The following is an 18,462-nucleotide window of genomic DNA, read 5'->3' as shown; positions in this document are numbered from 1 at the left end:
TAAAAAAAAAAAAACTGGTATAGGATCTTTTAAACTGTGTGTTTTCAGATCACCTTCCATCTAACAGCACTTTTAAATTACATTTTCACCCAAAGTTAAAAACATGCTACACCCCAGAGAGATGGAGGGAATTCCTTTGTTTCCTTTAACACTGGCAAGAACTTAATCCAAGGAGTGGATTAGTCTGACAGGAGAGTAAAGGTATTGCTCTAGCAAATAACTTGAGCCAGACAAACTTTGTGTCTGTTGAAAGGACAGAACCACTGAAATGATTTTGATAAATTAGTTGGCAACTCTAGAAAACAAAGCTTTTAAGCCCCTCTTTTACCCTCAGGCTTGATTTGGTGCTGGCAGGTGCAGCTCATTCCTACACCCACTTACTTCCCTGGTCCTTCTCACATGAACAGAGAGCAACAATACCTGAAGTCCAAAGGTGCAAACAATTCAATGTTTATTGGGGTGAACTTCCAGCAAGCATGATTCCAGTTTCCTTCCTTAGTATCCTCCTTCCCAGCTCTGACACCACAGAGCCTTACACCTGTGTCCCTGTTCCCATTCCTACCCTTAGCCAAACATGATTCCAACTTCCTTACTCCCATTCCCATTTCCCCCTTTAGCAAAACATGATTCCAATTTTCTTACCCCCATTCCCTGTTCCCATCTCACACACCCACATGCCCACCCCCACCCCCACCCAGTCACTTCCTCATTGACTACAGATTATATAGTAGAACTTGAGTTCTGCTTAGCTATACCTTAACCAATCATTTTCCTGAAATTTAACTAACCAATCCTAATATATTGTAACATGATTATGTAACCAATTATATCCCACCACCTTAATTAGTTTACACCCAGCAAAATTAATTATACAGCAGACAGGAACAATCACAGAACCAGACAGAGATTATACAGACAAACAGCAGCAAAGTGGGAACTATAATGACAAGACAATACAGAAGTGAGGATTTCACATCCCAGCTATTGATAAGTGAGTTCTTGCCAGACAGGATGCTATCAAACTAAGTTTCCTTTTACATTTTCTAGGCACTTCCCTTTCTCTGGAGGTGATAGGAACTATCAGGACAGGATTGTATTCCCAACAGCCGAATAGCACCTTATTTCAGTGTGACTAGTTTGGAATGTGAGGATGTGACCGTTTGCTTCCCAGCTTATGGCTGCCTCTGCTGCTTAGCCAAAGGCCTTAGCCTAAGAACAGGGCCTCAGACTGTCACAGTAAGAGAAGGCCCTTACACCAGCAGACAGTGATTTTGATTCTTTCTTTTATACCTCTATCACTAGCCAAGTGATAAGAATACACCTAAATTCTTAGAGTATAGGCCTTTACAGACAGGCCTGAATATCTATATCCTAACACTCATTGATAGTGAAGATATTTAACCTAGAGTTAAATGCCTGATCAGTGACCTAGCAAGATTAGGCTCTCCTGCAGGGAGTGGACTTTATTATGGTAATCCTCTACTCAAAAAGCACTACTTACTGAAAGTTTGCTGTATGGTACCGTATAGCATAGTGGGTACAATTCTTTATGTGAACCTTTGAGCACAGCGGGCTCTGTACGTTGGACGCCTCCATGCTTTACGTTGCCAGAAGTGCTGTTTTATGTGGATTAATTTTTCACTTGGGTTACGTGGCCATGCTGATCTCTGCAGAACAGATAAAACAAACAAATCAGTGCTATCTGTAGCCTTAGTAAACATTCGCAATCATTGGGACATACTGCAGGCTCAGCTCAGGGAAAATGCTGCTTGTGTAGGATCCATGTTTCTGACTTCAGAAGCAGCTTGTTCGTGAATATGTTATAGGTGGCATTTTCCAACCAGTCTGGTACTTTCAGTTGTAATTTCAGACAGTGTAATGATATCAGTAATGAAGGTACATATGGGTTTTTAACTCTTGTTAGCACACTTCATAAGTTCATAGGCTTGCTATAAATTTGATATTGACCTGCACCTCTTTTGAAGTTAGGCATGTTGTCCCTTGCTGGTAGATTCTGGTGAAGAATAACTTTTGTCAAATTGAAAAGCAGACACTTTCCTTGAGTGTGGCCTCCTGTGATTTTATCAGACACTTTATCTGATGGGTTCCATTAGATGAAGGTTTCTAACTGTCAGAGGAGTGAAGTTTTGGAATAGCCTTCCAAGGGAAGCAGTGGGGGCAAAAGATCTATCTGGCTTTAAGATTAACTCGATAAGTTTATGGAGGAGATGGTATGATGGGATAACATGGTTTTGGTAATTAAATATTCATGGTAAATAGGCCCAATGGCCTGTGATGGGATATTAGATGGGGTGGGATCTGAGTTACTCCAGGAAAGAATTTTCTGTAGTATCTGGCTGATGAATCTTGCATATGCTCAGGGTTTAGCTGATCACTATATTTGGGGTCGGGAAGGAATTTTCCTCCAGGGCAGATTGGAAGAGGCCCTGGAGGTTTTTCGCCTTCCTCTGTAGCATGGGGCATGGGTCAGTTGCTGGAGGATTCTCTGCTCCTTGAAGTCTTTAAACCATGATTTGAGGACTTCAGTAGCTCAGACATAGGTGAGAGGAGTGGTGGGTGAAATTCTGTAGCCTGCTTTGTGCAGGTGGTCAGACTAGATGATCATAATGGTCCCTTCTGACCTAAAAATGGGTGGTTTTGTTGACTCTGAAATGCTGGCTGTATGTAGGATTTATTTTTTGGGGCAGTGGAAGTGGGACAAGAGAGGACTGTGACTCAAAATGAAGAGCTGCCTCACTTTTTTCCTCAGTCTCCAGAGTTCCTTTCTAAGGCCATTTTTATTCCATGCCCGATGGAACAATACCATCACCTGTTAAATTTGTCTGGATGACCAAGGATTGTGCATTGAAATGAATCAAATGAGCTTGAGGAATCTAAACTTTTTAGCCCTCAGTTATAACTCGGTCCATTTTAATAAACAAAATATTTGCCTAGAATAGCAATGTTTTTAAAAGGGTGAACTGGAAGTCTTTTTAAAAAGTTGTCAATATTGGTAAGTAACAGAATATATGTAATATAAAATTTTGTCTCTACTCTTGGTCCACTCACATTATAAGTTAAGTGCCAGTGGCAATCCTAGTTTAGCACAGCTTAAATAAAACAGCTCTGTGTAGGGGAGGCAACGTTCCCTAGTGGATAGAGCACTGGATGGAGACTTAGAAGACCTGGGTTCCATTCCTGGCTCTACCACTGACCTTGCTGGGTGACCTTGGACACAGCACTTCACCATTCTGCTTCAGCTTCTCCATTTGTAAAATGGGGGTAATGATACTTCTTTTCTAAACTGATTTGAGCTGTATTGATGCAAAGCACTATATAAGAGGTAGGTACCTACGTTATGTAAAGCAAACAAAGCTTTGTTTTCTGTTGGTTTGACTGTCCTAGCCCACAGCAGCAGTGTCTGGATCTCCACTGCCCAGTCTCCAATGTTTTTGCTGCAACAAATGCTTTATAAATGCAGATATAAATCAAAATCTATCCACAGCGTTATAGAAGTTTTGTTATATTTAGCAGCTCTAAGCATAATTCCTCTTGTCTTGCTTTCTAGCCACTGTCTTGTTTTCCTGCTTTCTCTCCATTCCCAGCATGCCTTACATTCCAGAGAAATTCCCCCTCCCTCTATTTAAAGGCACAGACGTAATCACTCTGCCACTTACAAATACATCTTAAAATAATAATTTAAAAGTTTTTCCTCGTGCTTACCTGCCAATGCCATAAAGTTCAGGTTTCTCTTCTGGTACAATAGGTACCAACAACTTATAAATGTGTGTTTTTATTCTAGCTCTAGCACTAGAAGTTTTTTCTAATGCATTTAGAGCCCACTCAAAGCCCATTGGGGTCAATGAGACTTTTGGATTCCTGTCAAATTTCCCTAATTTTTCTCAGTCTGTTTCCTTACATTGGTGTAAACATTTACATCTTCCTGTTATTTCATACGATGCTCTATAGGCAGACAAAAGACAGTCATGTTCCTGTCCGGAGGAGCTTACAGCTTAAATAGGAGCTTATAGTAGATGTTAATTAAATCCCTCACTACTCTACCCTGCAAATAATTGTGAATAATGGTGTCTCTTCACATTTATAATAGCACTTTGCAAACCTTAATTATCATTCTCTGTTTTGGTAAAATATTGCTGTTAAATTGTCATTTTGCCTGCGTGTCATCTAGTCTGACACCAGTTTATCGTCAGACATTGTCTGCACTGATCCCTGCACCCCCTCCACGCACAGAGCAGTTTTGTTCCCTCCACATTCTGCCCCAGTGCACACACCCACACCTTTATCCTTTGCAGTCAGGAAGCAGTGCTATCGTAAAGCCTGGCCTGGGAAGCTTGTACAACCTCCTTGCTGAAGTGAACCATATCAAATTCAGTCATTTAGAAGTATAATAGCTAAGAGGCACCGACAGAAAACCCAGCATACTCTTGCCAAACCAGGAACTGGTTTAGGATGCTAGTATCATCTGTAGGATCCCATTGTGATAGCTAGGAGTCCTCCATCAATGATAGCCAGAAATTGGACACATTTTCTAAACACATTTTTTTTGTCTTGTTGCATGTGTATTAACATACAGAGGTGGTGTATGCACTTGTATATGTATTGTGCATTGTTATCAAAACACTTTAATAGGCGTATACATTTTAAATTCCCATTTTCTGCCCCTCAAAGGTACATCTAGGATTTGGCAATATACTTGTATTATTAACTGCATGTAATTAACTGGCACAGATATGCCAATAGGCATCTTTAGGTAACTGTGAGCCTTTAATAAAGCCTTATGCTGTTCCCCTTGAATCTCTTCTGTCTTCCGCTGAGCTCTTCAAGACTGCCAATCTGGCTTGTTAAACCCTATCAGTCAGAACTCCCTTCCTGCTCAATGACGCTTCCTCCCATGCACTGCTTTGTCCCTCATCCTACACATTCTCTGTTGATTCCCATACATGCCTGGCAAACCCCAGACTGTTTATAAGGTTTCAGGTAAATTGTGGGTTGGAGCAGAATAGAGGGAGTCTTTATGGACAATTGTGAAACACTTGAGTTTTCTGAGATCTCATAGGAACATGGAATTGCCAGACTGGACCAGATCATTCAAATAACTGCAGGTGGTTGGACTTTCACAAAACAACCAAATATTGAAAGACTTGCAGTAAAATCACATGATGGCAACACTGGGATTCTGACTTTGGGCCTATGGAAATTGTAACTTTTGGTGTAAGTTAAACCTTGCAGGAGCCCAGTAGGCTCTATTTGACTCAGAATTTGAGTTCATTCAGGCCCCAGTGCTTTCCTCTGTCCCAGCTCTTACTGATGGGTCTCTGCTGCTTTTGTTTTTCTTTCTGAAGTGATTAAACATTTCAGTTCAGTTTATACAGCAGTAGTAACCGGAGATGCGCACACACCCTCAGGAGGGACAAGTGACCATGAAAACGACACTCAAACGCTTTCTTTTATGTTTTGCTAGATAAATATTTAGGAGTGTGCAGCTGTGCCTGGGAGGTCAGCAACATTGCCAGGCTCCTATGAACTACTCTTTCCCAGGAAAAAAAGAATCACAAATAAGGGATGTCTTTGTTAACCTGGCTCCTCTAAGTTATTTTCTGACTGGATGTAATTTTCTGGTGAAAGTACACCCTAAAGGGTAGGGTGTGCTGCTGGCAGTAATTTCTCAGCATTTAAAGGCATCTGAACACTTTGTGGTTTATACATATTCCATTCTTGATTTTATCAAGCTTCTTCAAATCCCATTCCTTCTTCCATTCCTCTTTAAAAACCTCATTAAAATTGTAGAACTGGGCACACTGATGGGTCTGATTTCACTGGAAAATCATGTGTGCTGTCAGTCTTAGCAAAAGTTCTGCCACTCAGCATAACATAAACCATATACACTGAAGTAATTCAGCCTAGTGACTTACTGGTAAGTGTCGCTGCTTTTTCTTCACATTTCAGTATCCCCAAGAGAGATCACGGGTGAAAAAATGTCCTACAAAGAGTTTCTGGATCACAGCGAGACCTGGGCGATGGATGATAGAGACCTTTGCTTTGAATCACAGTCGATATTCAGACCCATGGAGGAGACAGGTATGGCTGTATTAACCTACGCTGTTGTTAAAATAATCTTAGGGCTGCACCATAGCCAACAAAATCCTGGAATCTCACCGTCTCACTTAAGGTTGTTTTTTCTATCCTGCACTCCCATTTTTTCCTAAATGCATGGCCCATAATTCCAAAGACCTTAATACCCCAGTGAGTTATATAGACTGTCAAACTGGTGTTTTAATCTGGCACAGGACATAATCTCAAAAAATGAAACAGCAGAATAGGTCATCTGGTAATTGTATCCTTGTGCCCTAATAAGCTCTGTGGAAATGGGATGCTGCTGTGTGAGCCAATTTAAATGGAGTCATTTTTGGTCTTTTGTTAAGATTGTAGTGTCCCTGTCAGATGCTACCCATGATCTGTGAAAATGAGCTGTACTTCAACTCACCTCCATATATATATATTTTTGAAGTGCAGTGACAGAGATTGGGGCATATAGCTCACATCTGCCAGCGATCTCGGACTGACATAAACCTACTCCTTTCCTCAAACAAAGTGCTCTAAACTCATGTCTGTATTCATAATGATGACAGTCTTGGTATCTTTTTTTTAACTAATAGTCTCATGGTATCTTTTCCAAATAATTAGCTAGTGTCTGCATTATATTCACCCCATATTAACAGTGATGTTTGTCGTCAAAACATATCTGTCCTTATTGTAGACACTGTCTATATGTTTTTTAAAAAAGAAAAGCATCTAAATCTTTTGTTCAAAACTGTCAAATTTCTTCCAGCATTGGATCCCATTGCCAGAATTTAGTTCAGAGGGGATTTTTACTATTTAAACAACAGGTAAACAGATTAGAATTGGATGCACTGTGTTCTGCCTCTGCTCATGGAGACTAGAGAGCATTTCATGAACGAAGCTGAAGTGACATTTACTGTATGCTACTCATCAAGGGGTGCCAACAGATGCTATTGCTGTTCCATATTTTTGGTAAATGTTTAACTGGGAACTCTTGGAAGGGCAATATCTTATTTGTTACTTTCCTAGCAGTTGGGACAAAAATGGACCATAAAACCGAAGGCTTGTTCTTGGGATCCAATTTCTACCTTTTATAATTTTCTTCACTTGTTGAAGTTCATAAAGCTTGTCTGTCTTTCCTTCCTCATAGAATCATAGAATATCAGGGTTGGAAGGGACCTCAGGAGGTCATCTAGTCCAACCCCCTGCTTAAAGCAGGATCAATCCCCAATTAAATCATCCCAGCCAGGGCTTTGTCAAGCCTGACCTTAAAAACTTCTAAGGAAGGAGATTCCACCACCTCCCTAGGTAACGCATTCCAGTGTTTCACCACCCTCCTAGTGAAAAAGTTTTTCCTAATATCCAGTCTAAACCTCCCCCACTGCAACTTGAGACCATTACTCCTTGTCCTGTCCTCTTCTACCACTGACAATAGTCTAGAACCATCCTCTTTGGAACCACCTCTCAGGTAGTTGAAAGCAGCTATCAAATCCCCCCTCATTCTTCTCTTCTGCAGACTAAACAATCCCAGTTCCCTCAGCCTCTCCTCATAAGTCATGTGTTCCAGACCCATCATCATTTTTGTTGCCCTTCGCTGGACATTTTCCAATATTTCCACATCCTTCTTGTAGTGTGGGGCCCAAAACTGGACACAGTACTCCAGATATCGAATAGAGGGGAACTATCACGTCCCTCGATCTGCTGGCTGTGCCCCTACTTATACATCCCAAAATGCCATTGCCCTTCTTGGCAACAACAGCACACTGTTGACTCCTATTCAGCTTCTCGTCCACTGTCGCCCCTAGGTCCTTTTCCGCAGAACTGCTGCCTAGCCATTCGGTCCCTAGTCTGTAGCGGTGCATGGGATTCTTCCGTCCTAAGTGCAGGACCCTGCACTTATCCTTGTTGAACCTCATCAGATTTCTTTTGGCCCAATCCTCTAATTTGTCTAGGTCCCTCTGTATCCTATCCCTACCCTCCAGCGTATCTAGCTCTCCTCCCAGTTTAGTGTCTTCTGCAAACTTGCTGAGAGTCCAATCCACACCATCCTCCAGATCATTTATAAAGATATTGAACAAAACCAGCCCCAGGACCAACCCTTGAGGCACTCCACTTGATACCAGTTGCCATCTAGACATGGAGCCATTGATCACTACCCTTTGAGCCCGACAATTTAGCCAACTTTCTACCCACCTTATAGTGCATTCATCCAGCCCATACTTCTTTAACTTGCTGACAAGAATACTGTGGGAGACCATGTCAAAAGTTTTGCTAAAGTCAAGAAACAATACATCCATGGCTTTCCCTTCATCCACAGAACCAGTATTCTCATCATAGAAGGCGATTAGATTAGTCAGGCATGACCTTCCCTTGGTGAATCCATGCTGACTGTTCCTGATCACTTTCCTCCCGTGTAAGTGCTTCAGGATTGATTCCTTGAGGACCTGCTCCATGATTTTTCCAAGAACTGAGGTGAGGCTGACTGGCCTGTATTTCCCAGGATCATCCTTCTTCCCTTTTTTAAAGATGGGCACTACATTAGCCTTTTTCCAGTCGTCCGGGACTTCCCCCGATCGCCATGAGTTTTCAAAGATAATGGCCAATGGCTCTGCAATCACAGCCCCAACTCCTTTAGCACTCTCGGATGCAACGCATCCGGCCCCATGGACTTGTGCACATCCAGCTTTTCTAAATAGTCCCTAACCACTTCTTTCTCCACAGAGGGCTGGCCACCTACTCCCTATGCTGTGTTGCCCAGCGCAGCAGTCTGGGAGCTGACCTTGTTCGTGAAGACAGAGGCAAAAAAAGCATTGAGTACATCCTCTGTCACTAGGTTGCCTCCCTCATTCAGTAAGGGGCCCACACTTTCCTTGGCTTTCTTCTTGTTGCCAACATACCTGAAGAAACCCTTCTTGTTACTCTTGACATCTCTGGCTAGCTGCAGCTCCAGGTGTGATTTGGCCCTCCTGATTTCATTCCTACATGCCCGAGCAATATTTTTATACTCTTCCCTGTCATTTGTCCAATCTTCCACATCTTGTAAGCTTCTTTTTTATGTTTAAGATCCACAAGGATTTCACTGTTAAGCCAAGCTGGTCTCCTGCCATATTTACTATTCTTTCGACACATCGGGATGGTTTGTCCCTGTAACCTCAATAGGGATTCTTTAAAATACAGCCAGCTCTCCTGGACTCCTTTCCCCCTCATGTTATTCCCCCAGGGGATCCTACCCATCAGTTCCCTGAGGGAGTCGAAGTGTGCTTTCCTGAAGTCCAGGGTCCGTATTTTGCTGCTTACCTTTCTTCACTGTGTCAGGATCCTGAACTCGACCAACTCATGGTCACTGCCTCCCAGATTCCCATCCACTTTTGCTTCCCCTACTAATTCTTCCCAGTTTGTGAGCAGCAGGTCAAGAAAAGCTCTCCCCCTAGTTGGCTCCTCCAGCACTTGCACCAGGAAATTGTCCCCTACATTTTCCAAAAACTTCCTGGATTGTCTGTGCACCGCTGTAGTGCTCTCCCAGCAGGTATCAGGGTGATTGAAGTCGCCCATGAGAACCAGGGCGTGCGATCTAGTAGCTTCTGCAAGTTGCCGGAAGAAAGGCTTATCCACCTCATCCCCCTGGTCCGGTGGTCTATAGCAGACTCCCACCACTACATCACTCTTGTTGCTCACACTTCTAAACTTAATCCAGAGACACTCAGGTTTTTCTGCAGTTTCATACCGGAGCTCTGAGCAGTCATGCTGCTCCCTTACATTCAGTGCTACTCCCCTACCTTTTCTGCCCTGCCTGTCCTTCCTGAACAGTTTATAACCATCCATGACAGTACTCCAGTCATGTGAGTTATCCCACCAAGTCTCTGTTATTCCAATCACGTCATAATTCCTTGCCTTCACCAGGACCTCCAGTTCTCCCTGCTTGTTTCCCAGGCTTCTTGCATTTGTATGTAGGCACTTGAGAGAACCTGCTGATCGCCCCTCATTCTCAGTATGAGCCCTCCCCTCACAGACGCTCCTGCCTGTGCTTCCTCCCAGTATCCTGCTTGCCCACTTACCTCAGGGCTTTGGTCTCCTTCCCCCGGTGAACCTAGTTTAAAGCCCTCCTCACTAGGTTAGCCAGGCTGCTCGCAAAGATGCTCTTCCCTCTCTTCGTTAGGTGGAGCCCGTCTCTGCCCAGCACTCCTCCTTCATGGAACACCATCCCATGGTCAAAGAATCCAAAGCCTTCTCTCCGACACCACCTGCGTAGCCATTCGTTGACTTCCACGATTCGATGGTCCCTACCCCGGCCTTTTCCTTCCACGGGGAGGATGGACGAGAACACCACTTGCGCCTCAAACTCCTTTGTCCTTCTTCCCAGAGCCACGTAGTCCGCAGTGATCCGCTCAAGGTCATTCTTGGCAGTATCATTGGTGCCCACGTGGAGAAGCAGGAAGGGGTAGCGATCCGAGAGCTTGATGAGTCTCTGCAGTCTCGCCGTCACATTGCGAATCTTAGCTCCTGGCAAGTAGCAGACTTCTCTGTTTTCCTGGTCAGGGTGGCAGATAGATGACTCAGTCCCCCTGAGGAGAGAGTCCCTGACCACCACCACCTGCCTCCTTCTCTTGGGAGTGGTGGTCGTGGAACCCCCAACCTTAGGACAGCGCATCTCATGCCTTCCAACCAACCTCACTGCTTGCCTGCCTCCCTTTCTAAATTTACTATTATCTAAACCTCATCTATTGTTTATACAGCACCAATAACTACAATATTGAGTTATGCTCTCTCCCTCAGCACACCAAAATGTACTGGATTATATTTCTTTTGTATATATAGATGCATGATGAGATGCTCCATCAAGTCCAAACAAGGACTTGAAATTCTGATAAATGCAATGTCACCAAATAGTTAAACCCAGAACTGCACTTTAATACTTGTCTACAAGACTGACAATGAATAATTAATATGTAGAGGTGTACAAATTGCATCGAATAAACTTGTTTATCACTGGCTATGATCATAACTAGATCAAGTATCCCATTTTATATATAACAGGAAACCAGTGGAAAAAGATGCGTTTCTGGAATAAATATTCTTGCAGTTAAAATTCTTGTACAGGTGTTGTGTTTCTTTTCATCCCTGTGTGAAGGTACAATATGGATATCTTATAACTATGAGTAATCCAATTACTGAGCAAGTCACTAATTCTAGACTGTTGGGGCAAAAGTCCGGTTTTTCCTCTTTTCACCTAATTGACCTTTTTCCCAGGTCTCATGCTATTCTAATACTGGGCGCATATCCTTTTCCTGGTGTTTAGAGCTACAGAAGCTGTGTTTTCTGTAAGTCTTGTATGCATAGTCCTTTTGCCAAAAAGGAAACTTGTTCAGTCAAATTGAAGGATGTCTCTTTATGGGTGTCCATGCAAGTTACACAAGGATTGTTCAGTTTCCAAAGAGCTATTGAGTCTGACAGCTGAGCATGATTGAATTCAGGAAGCAGTAGAAGTGTTGGAAGTCCAAGTCATAAATGTCTTGGGCTGCATAGTGAACCCCCAGCCAAGGGGCACTTTGTGACTAGTATTCAGAGCTCTGCTATGGAAATTTTTGGCTGTCCCATGCTGAAGGAGGTGTTCCTCATTAATAGAGAAATTAAAGAAGATATTTTGATAGCTGTCCTGGCAGCCAGGGCAGAAGTTCTGTGCGAAATTCTAGTTGTGGTATTTGTGATGGTGAATCCCAGCTGTGTTGAAATTTAGCTAAGATTAGGTGGAAGATATTGTTTCTGCATCTCAGCCACCCTGATGAAGACAGCTGGACAATATATGAAGCTCAGCCAATCATGAAACTTCTGAGCACACTGAGCATAGAAATGTTTTTAAAAGCTTCCCCATCGTCCGTCTCAAAGAATAGGCTTGTCATGAATAGTAGACTGAGGCCATGTGTACACTGAAGCTTATGGCAAACTCAAGTTACGTCAGCTTACAGCTGCCACAGTTAGTATGTCACTTGTGTGTGTGCATGCTTGGCTCCTTGTGTTGATCGTACGCACCATGGCAGGGTATACCAGGCGTGCTTGTATAGATCCAGAGTGCCGTGCACTATGGGTAGGTATCCCACTGTGCAACTTGCCACTGTCAGGCGCATTGCCTTTTGGGAAGTTTTGGAAATGCATGATGGGGCCAAAACAGGTTGCTCAGGGGTTATTGGGAGCTTGGGGTCAACATCCCAATTTGCAACTGTCTCAATCCATAATGTATCCCACAATTTTCATGTCCTTTTTTCAAAATCCCACCAACCTGCACAGCCCTCTGTCTGCCATCTCTGATGGGAGCATGGAGTCTGCACAGCTCTGCACTATTTTCATGAGCGTTTCAAGCACAGGTCACTTGATCTTGGAATATTTGCAGAGCCACAAAAACCATATGAGTGGGGAACATGAAAATTTCTTGGAAGACAGATGGCTGTGGGACACAACGAGAACAAATTCAAGGTTGTTGGTGGCATTCATGGTGCAACTGCAGATGATGGAATGCCACTTCTGAGCCCAAGAAACAAGCACTGACTGGTGGGATCTCATCGTAATGAAGGTTTGGGATGATGACCAGTGGCTGCAGAACTTTTGGATGCCAGAGCTCACGTTCCTGCATCTGTGTGCTGAGCTTGCCACAGCCGTGCGGCGCAGAGATACCAAAATGAGAGCTGCACTGACAGTGGAGAATTGAGTGGTGATTGCACTGTGGAAACCTGGTACCCAAGTTTGCTACCAGTCAGTTGGGAATCAATTTGGAGTCAGGAAATCCACCGCAGGGGTCGTTGTCATGCAAGTGTGCAGGGCCGTTAACCATTTCCTGCTACCCAGGACTGTGACTCTGGGCAAAATGCGGGACATAATGGATGGATTTGCAACAGTAGGACTCCAAAACTGTGGTAGAGCGATAAATGGCACACACATCCCTGTTTTGGCACCTGACCACCTTCCACAGAGTATGTCAACAGAAAGGGCTACTTTTCTATGATTATGCAAGCATTGATGGATCACTGAGGATGATTTACCGATATCAGTGTGGGTTGGTCAGAGAAAGTGCATGACACTGACATCTCTAAGAAAACAGGACTGTTCAGAAAGCTACAAGTAGGGACTTTCTTTCCCAATTGGCGGATTACCGTTGGGAATATTGAAATGCCAATAGAGATCCTGGGGGACTCCAGCCTACCCCTTGCTCATGAAGCCATACACCACCTGTGACTGAGAGCACCCGTGTATGCACACCCTACACACTATTATAATACTCTTTGTGCAAAATATGCCTTGTGAGGTATGATTTGAAAACTAATAACTTGCTGGTCAATAATATCATGGTGAAGTGTGTGTAGCAACATTATATGTAAAGTTATGAATTCCCCCTAAATGATGGTGGCACATGTTCAAACCCACATAGCCCTGATTAGACATAATCAGTCAAGCAGTTCTGAAACAAAGAAGTGTGTGTTTACCTCAGTTTACATATAAGTTATAAACAGGGTCCTCAGACAGTCGGACCAGGAAGACAGGAGACCAGGAAAATCTGCATTTCAGCAAACCGAGATGAGAAGAAACAGCATGCTTCCTATTTCGCTGTCAGACACCATGTTGCCGCCTTTACTGTTTTGAATAAACTTTGCTTTGGGGGTTAACCTTTGGAAACATGCATCTCAAAGTGGGGACTGGACTAAAAAGTGAGGGGCAAAAACACCCAAAGTTATCACTCTCTGTCCATCTCCTTTTTCACCTAGAAGACAAAAGAAACAGCTGTTGGACTTGGGGAGCAGATCCTGGCCTGAGGGTTTGGTCTGCAGTGTTACTGGAAACATGTGATAAGGGCACCTTGAACCAGTTTAAGTTTAGTAAGCGTTTCATCTTTATTTCTCTTGTAACGATTTCTGACTGTAATGCATTATATTTGTACTCACTTAAAACCTGTCTCCTTGCAGGTAATAAACTTGTTTTATTTTTTAATTAAAGTTCAATCCAGTGTTAATTGTTTGGGTAACTTCATTTAACGTAGCAGACTGTTGTATGTTGATCCCCTTAGAGGGGCAACGGGCCTAATGTATCTGGACTGTCCAGGAGAGGGCTGGATGGTGCAGAACACGTTTTTTGGGGAAAATCCAGGCGTGGGAGTATGGTGGGGTCACCCTGAAAGTGTAACCAAGGCTAGTGGAAGCCACAGTATGACTGATATGTGGCTGGCAAGGTGCAGCTATACACAAACATGCATGCTGGCAGGCGGTTTGTGAATGGCTCAGGTGGGAGTTACAGCAGCAAAGCATAGTGAGGCACCCACAGTTGCAGGGTAGGTGGTGATACAGCCCCCCACTAGTCTGGAAAGTCATACTGGCTACCTGACAGCACCAAGGAATGATTCAACTAACGGCTGAAGCAGGTACAGAATGAGAGTTGAATGTGCTTTTGGTCATTTGAAGGGTTGGTGGCATTGTTTACTCACAAGATTGGATCTCAAATGAAAAAAGTATCCCAATGGTTAGAGCTGCCTGCTATGTCCTGCATAATATATGTGAAGCAAAGGGGGAAAGGTTTCCGCTGGGATGGAGAGCAGAGGTGCAGCACCTGTCTGCTGAATTTGAACAGCCAGATAACAGTGAGCCAGAATAGTGTGTGGTGTTGTAGTGTGCTCTACTTGGACCTGCTCTTTTGTGGTGTGGTAGGAATTGTGTGGTGGTTGCTGTACATGTAGGACTCTAACAATGTCAATGTACCTATTAATTTTGTGACTGATCCTATGAATTGTGTGCGACTGTGCAGTAACAGGTAATTGGTTTCTTTCAGAACAGCTCGGCACTCGGCAGCATGTGTTGTGATCTAATAAAGATAATTTATGTTCCAAATAATAGGATTTATTCTGTAATAAAATCAGTGCAACAAAGGGCAATTTTAAACAAATACATTAAAAATGTAATAAAGTTTAATAAATTAAGTGAACAGAACTTATGAAGGGGAAAGAATATTCACGTCTATTTCAGGTACATATATACCAACCGTAGCTTTCATAGGTCAGTGTATGTGAAGCTCTGATTGTCTTTAATGTTCTCTGGGGTGGAGTGGTGGGGGTAGTGCAGTGACCACTGATGCCATGTAGAATGTTGGGGGGATGGGGGTAGAGAGAGGTCCCGATATTGAGTTCTGTGTGCTGCAGAGGGAGGCTAACTACAGTTCCATCGGAGTCTGGAGCATCTGTGTTTGCTGCCTGAGAAGCCCCATTATATCCTAGTGCATCTCTCTCCCCTTTTCGTGATGGGACTCCTGAGCCTTTCTCCTTTCCACTCTTTCCTTCGAGGCTGTCCACAATGTCATCCTCCAGGCCCTGTGCTCACGATCCAGTGCATCACTGGCTTGCAGGATCTCATTGAACATGTCATACTGAGTCCTCGTCTTTCTCCTCTTTACCTGGCTCAGGCATTCTGCAGGTATGGAGGGGGAGACCCTGAAGGCCACAATGGCAGCAGTTGAAGATAAAATACACAGAGGTACCATTATCAGTATATTCACTACAGAAAGCAAAATTTAGGAAGCTGAATTCACTCCCCTTGCTCACCTAAAGTTTTAAGCACTACATTTTCACGTCTGCTTGGGATTGCTTGTGCATGGCACCAGCCATGATGAGTGTGGCCTGTCGGGGGGCCGGGAAAATGACGAGGGAATTGCTCAGCTGCATGATTCTAGTAGACTAGGGCAATGACATGGAATATTGTCATAGGTTTCCACAAACAGTGGTGATTTTAGCTGATATTTCACTCCTGAGGATAACAGAAGTGGAGAGACTACAGCTGCTGCTGACATACCAGAGTCATTGGGGCCCAAATGCTGCTAGACTGTGTCCTATAATGGTGCCTGCTGAAGTTATCGCTGAATGGTGAGGGACAGTGTTCTACCTCAGAGGAAAAAATAAGGCAGCCCTCCTCAGAAACCTTCAGCAGAGGATTGCAGAGTACCTCCATAAAAGTTTCATTGAGATCTCTCAGGAGGATTCAAGGGATATCCCTGTGGATTTAAACAAACAGCTCTGAATGGCCACCCTGCCTAAGTAGAGGAGAATGAAAAGCAGAAAGCAACTCTGCCTCTCTTGGTTGTACCACTACCTATTCTAGCATGAGTATTAATGAAAAGACAAAAGTTGTATCTTGCTGCTTTGGGTTGCTATCCCTGTAATTGAAAATTCATCTGCATACTTACCTGAGTTTCCTTCCCTTGCATCGGGCTTGATTGGCAGGACAGGCTGGACTCTGGTGGAGTTAAAACGAGGGCCTGACTTCCTGTGCGGCTGGATCCCCTGCTTGCCTGTCCTCCATACTACTCCTATTCCTCATCCACAGCCACCTCCTCGCTGTTCACGGCAGGAGCTTGTGACTTGGCAGGTTGGCAGCTTGGCACTGGATTGCTTGTTGGCCTCTCTGACTTTCTGGTATGCCTTCCGTGGCTTTCACGTGGCACTGCTGCTGATTCCTGTTGTACCCCTTCTCATGCGTCCCCCGAGGAATCTGCTCATGGATATCAAAATTTCTACAGATGGTTTGGAGCTGTTCCTGCACAGCTGCTTCTCTCCACAGGCCCATTCTCAGCAGGAGCGTCTATTCCAAACAGGAGTGTGACTGGAGCATGTAGCTGGCATGGTCAGTAGGCCAGTTACACGCAACAACTGAGAGCTGCTAAGTGTGCTCACCAAGCCGGGCAATCAGGAAAAACTATTTCAAAAATTTGCCGGGCTCTAAAGGTAAGGGAGGGAAGACTTCTGATCTTGGTGATGCCTGGGCAGGGGAGTTCACAATGATGACCAGAGTGATCATTGTGGAACAGGTTTCAGAGTAGCAGCCGTGTTAGTCTGTATTTGCAAAAAGAAAAGGAGTACTTGTGGCACCTTAGAGACTAACCAATTTATTTGAGCATAAGCTTTCGTGAGCTACAGTGAGTTGAAGTGAGCTGTAGCTCACGAAAGCTTATGCTCAAATAAATTGGTTAGTCTCTAAGGTGCCACAAGTACTCCTTTCTTTTGCATTGTGGAATAGCTGCTGAAGTACAGTTAGGATTGACATATATAGCGCATTGTCTACACACGCTCTGCATCAACCTAAGTATGTCAACTGAGACTCTACTCAGCATAGGGAGGTTGGGTTACTATGTTGGTGCAATGGGGCACTTATAGTGGTGGGAGACCAATTTAAATGTAGATACATGCACAACTAGGTCGACATAAGCTGCTGTGCGTCAACCTAACTGTGTAATCCACTGGGCCTGAGACGGCATCATTTTAATTGTGCTGCATAATATGAGATCTCTATACAGAACGCATGCAGATCAACTGTGGAAAGTGTGATTATTCCTTCTTTTCAGCAATGTATAGTGCACATACTAGCCTATTCCAAGGGTTGAGGGATATACTGTCAGAAATGTCACTTGTCTGCTGTGGGTCCTGAGCAAAGGACCTTTAGTTGCTCAGCTGCATCTATCTAGTCAGTGAAGTAAAGCATACCTGGCGCAAGCTAACAAGATAGTCCTTGATCCTGAAAACTATCTAGAGGCCTCAAAACCCAGGGTCACATGTGAGAGAGACACATCATGCAGTGTGCTTCTTTACTTTCACCCAGTTGCACATTCTTTCTTTTTGGTTATATTCGGGCATAGCAATCAGCCCATGTTTGGTTTTTATAGCTCTGTTCTTCCCTCTGTCTGCGAGATCAACCCTCTACTACTCTTGCTCATTTCATTTCTGTTAAATGGCTTGGCCATTTCAGTTAAATAATCAAGCCTAAAAATATAGTGCAACTCTTCTTGCAGTGTCCTGCTTAGGTGGTTGCACTCATTATTTGAGAGCACGTGTGTGAGTGTGTGTGTGTGTGTGTGTACACACACACAGAGCAGGCAGCATTGCTGAAATGGAAGTTCCTTTCCTTTTTTGTTGAGTGTCTGACTTGACCTCTGAGTATATACCACCAAGGAGTGGCATAAATACTTTTTCTGTCTTGGGCTATATATCTTTTGTCCAGAGGCCAGTCAAAAGGTGACTCCAGATAAATGAAATTTCAGCTTCTTGCCTGTCGGGCAAGCTGCTGACTTACATTAAAAATCCTTCGTGAGGCTGACTAACCAGTGTGTCTGATCTGGAACATATAACAAAGATTGTTCTCCTCACAGACTTTTAAGGTTAGAAGGGACCATCATAATCATGTAATCTTCCCTCCTGCACGTTGCAGGCCACGGAACCTCACCCACCCAGGCCTGTAATAGACCCATACCCTTCCTCAATCATCTTGTAATGTCTCTGAATAATAAAAAATGGGTGATTTCTCTGCCTGGCCCATTATTTTGCTAAATTCCTGCTCTGGCTCAACAGCCAATTACACCTCCATG

The 18,462-nt window shown here is 43.8% G+C and overlaps 1 protein-coding gene across 9 annotated transcripts in view; it reads left to right on the top strand.

Moving 5' to 3' along the window:
- The window catches only part of MAP4 (microtubule associated protein 4), a 276,281-nt gene that overhangs the window by 156,651 nt on the left and 101,168 nt on the right, over window positions 1-18,462 (top strand). For all 9 annotated transcript variants that reach the window (XM_073329155.2, XM_073329157.2, XM_073329156.2 and 6 more), the window contains one exon: window positions 5,968-6,099. In XM_073329155.2, the coding sequence (XP_073185256.2) occupies window positions 5,968-6,099 (132 nt within the window). The remainder of the gene's footprint in view (window positions 1-5,967; window positions 6,100-18,462) is intronic.

The sequence above is a fragment of the Lepidochelys kempii genome, chromosome 2, assembly GCF_965140285.1.
Source record: "Lepidochelys kempii isolate rLepKem1 chromosome 2, rLepKem1.hap1, whole genome shotgun sequence".
In the NCBI taxonomy this organism is placed as follows: Eukaryota; Metazoa; Chordata; order Testudines; family Cheloniidae; genus Lepidochelys; species Lepidochelys kempii.
The sequence above is the reverse complement of the archived record's forward strand: the minus strand, read 5'-3'. Positions and strand labels throughout refer to the sequence as shown.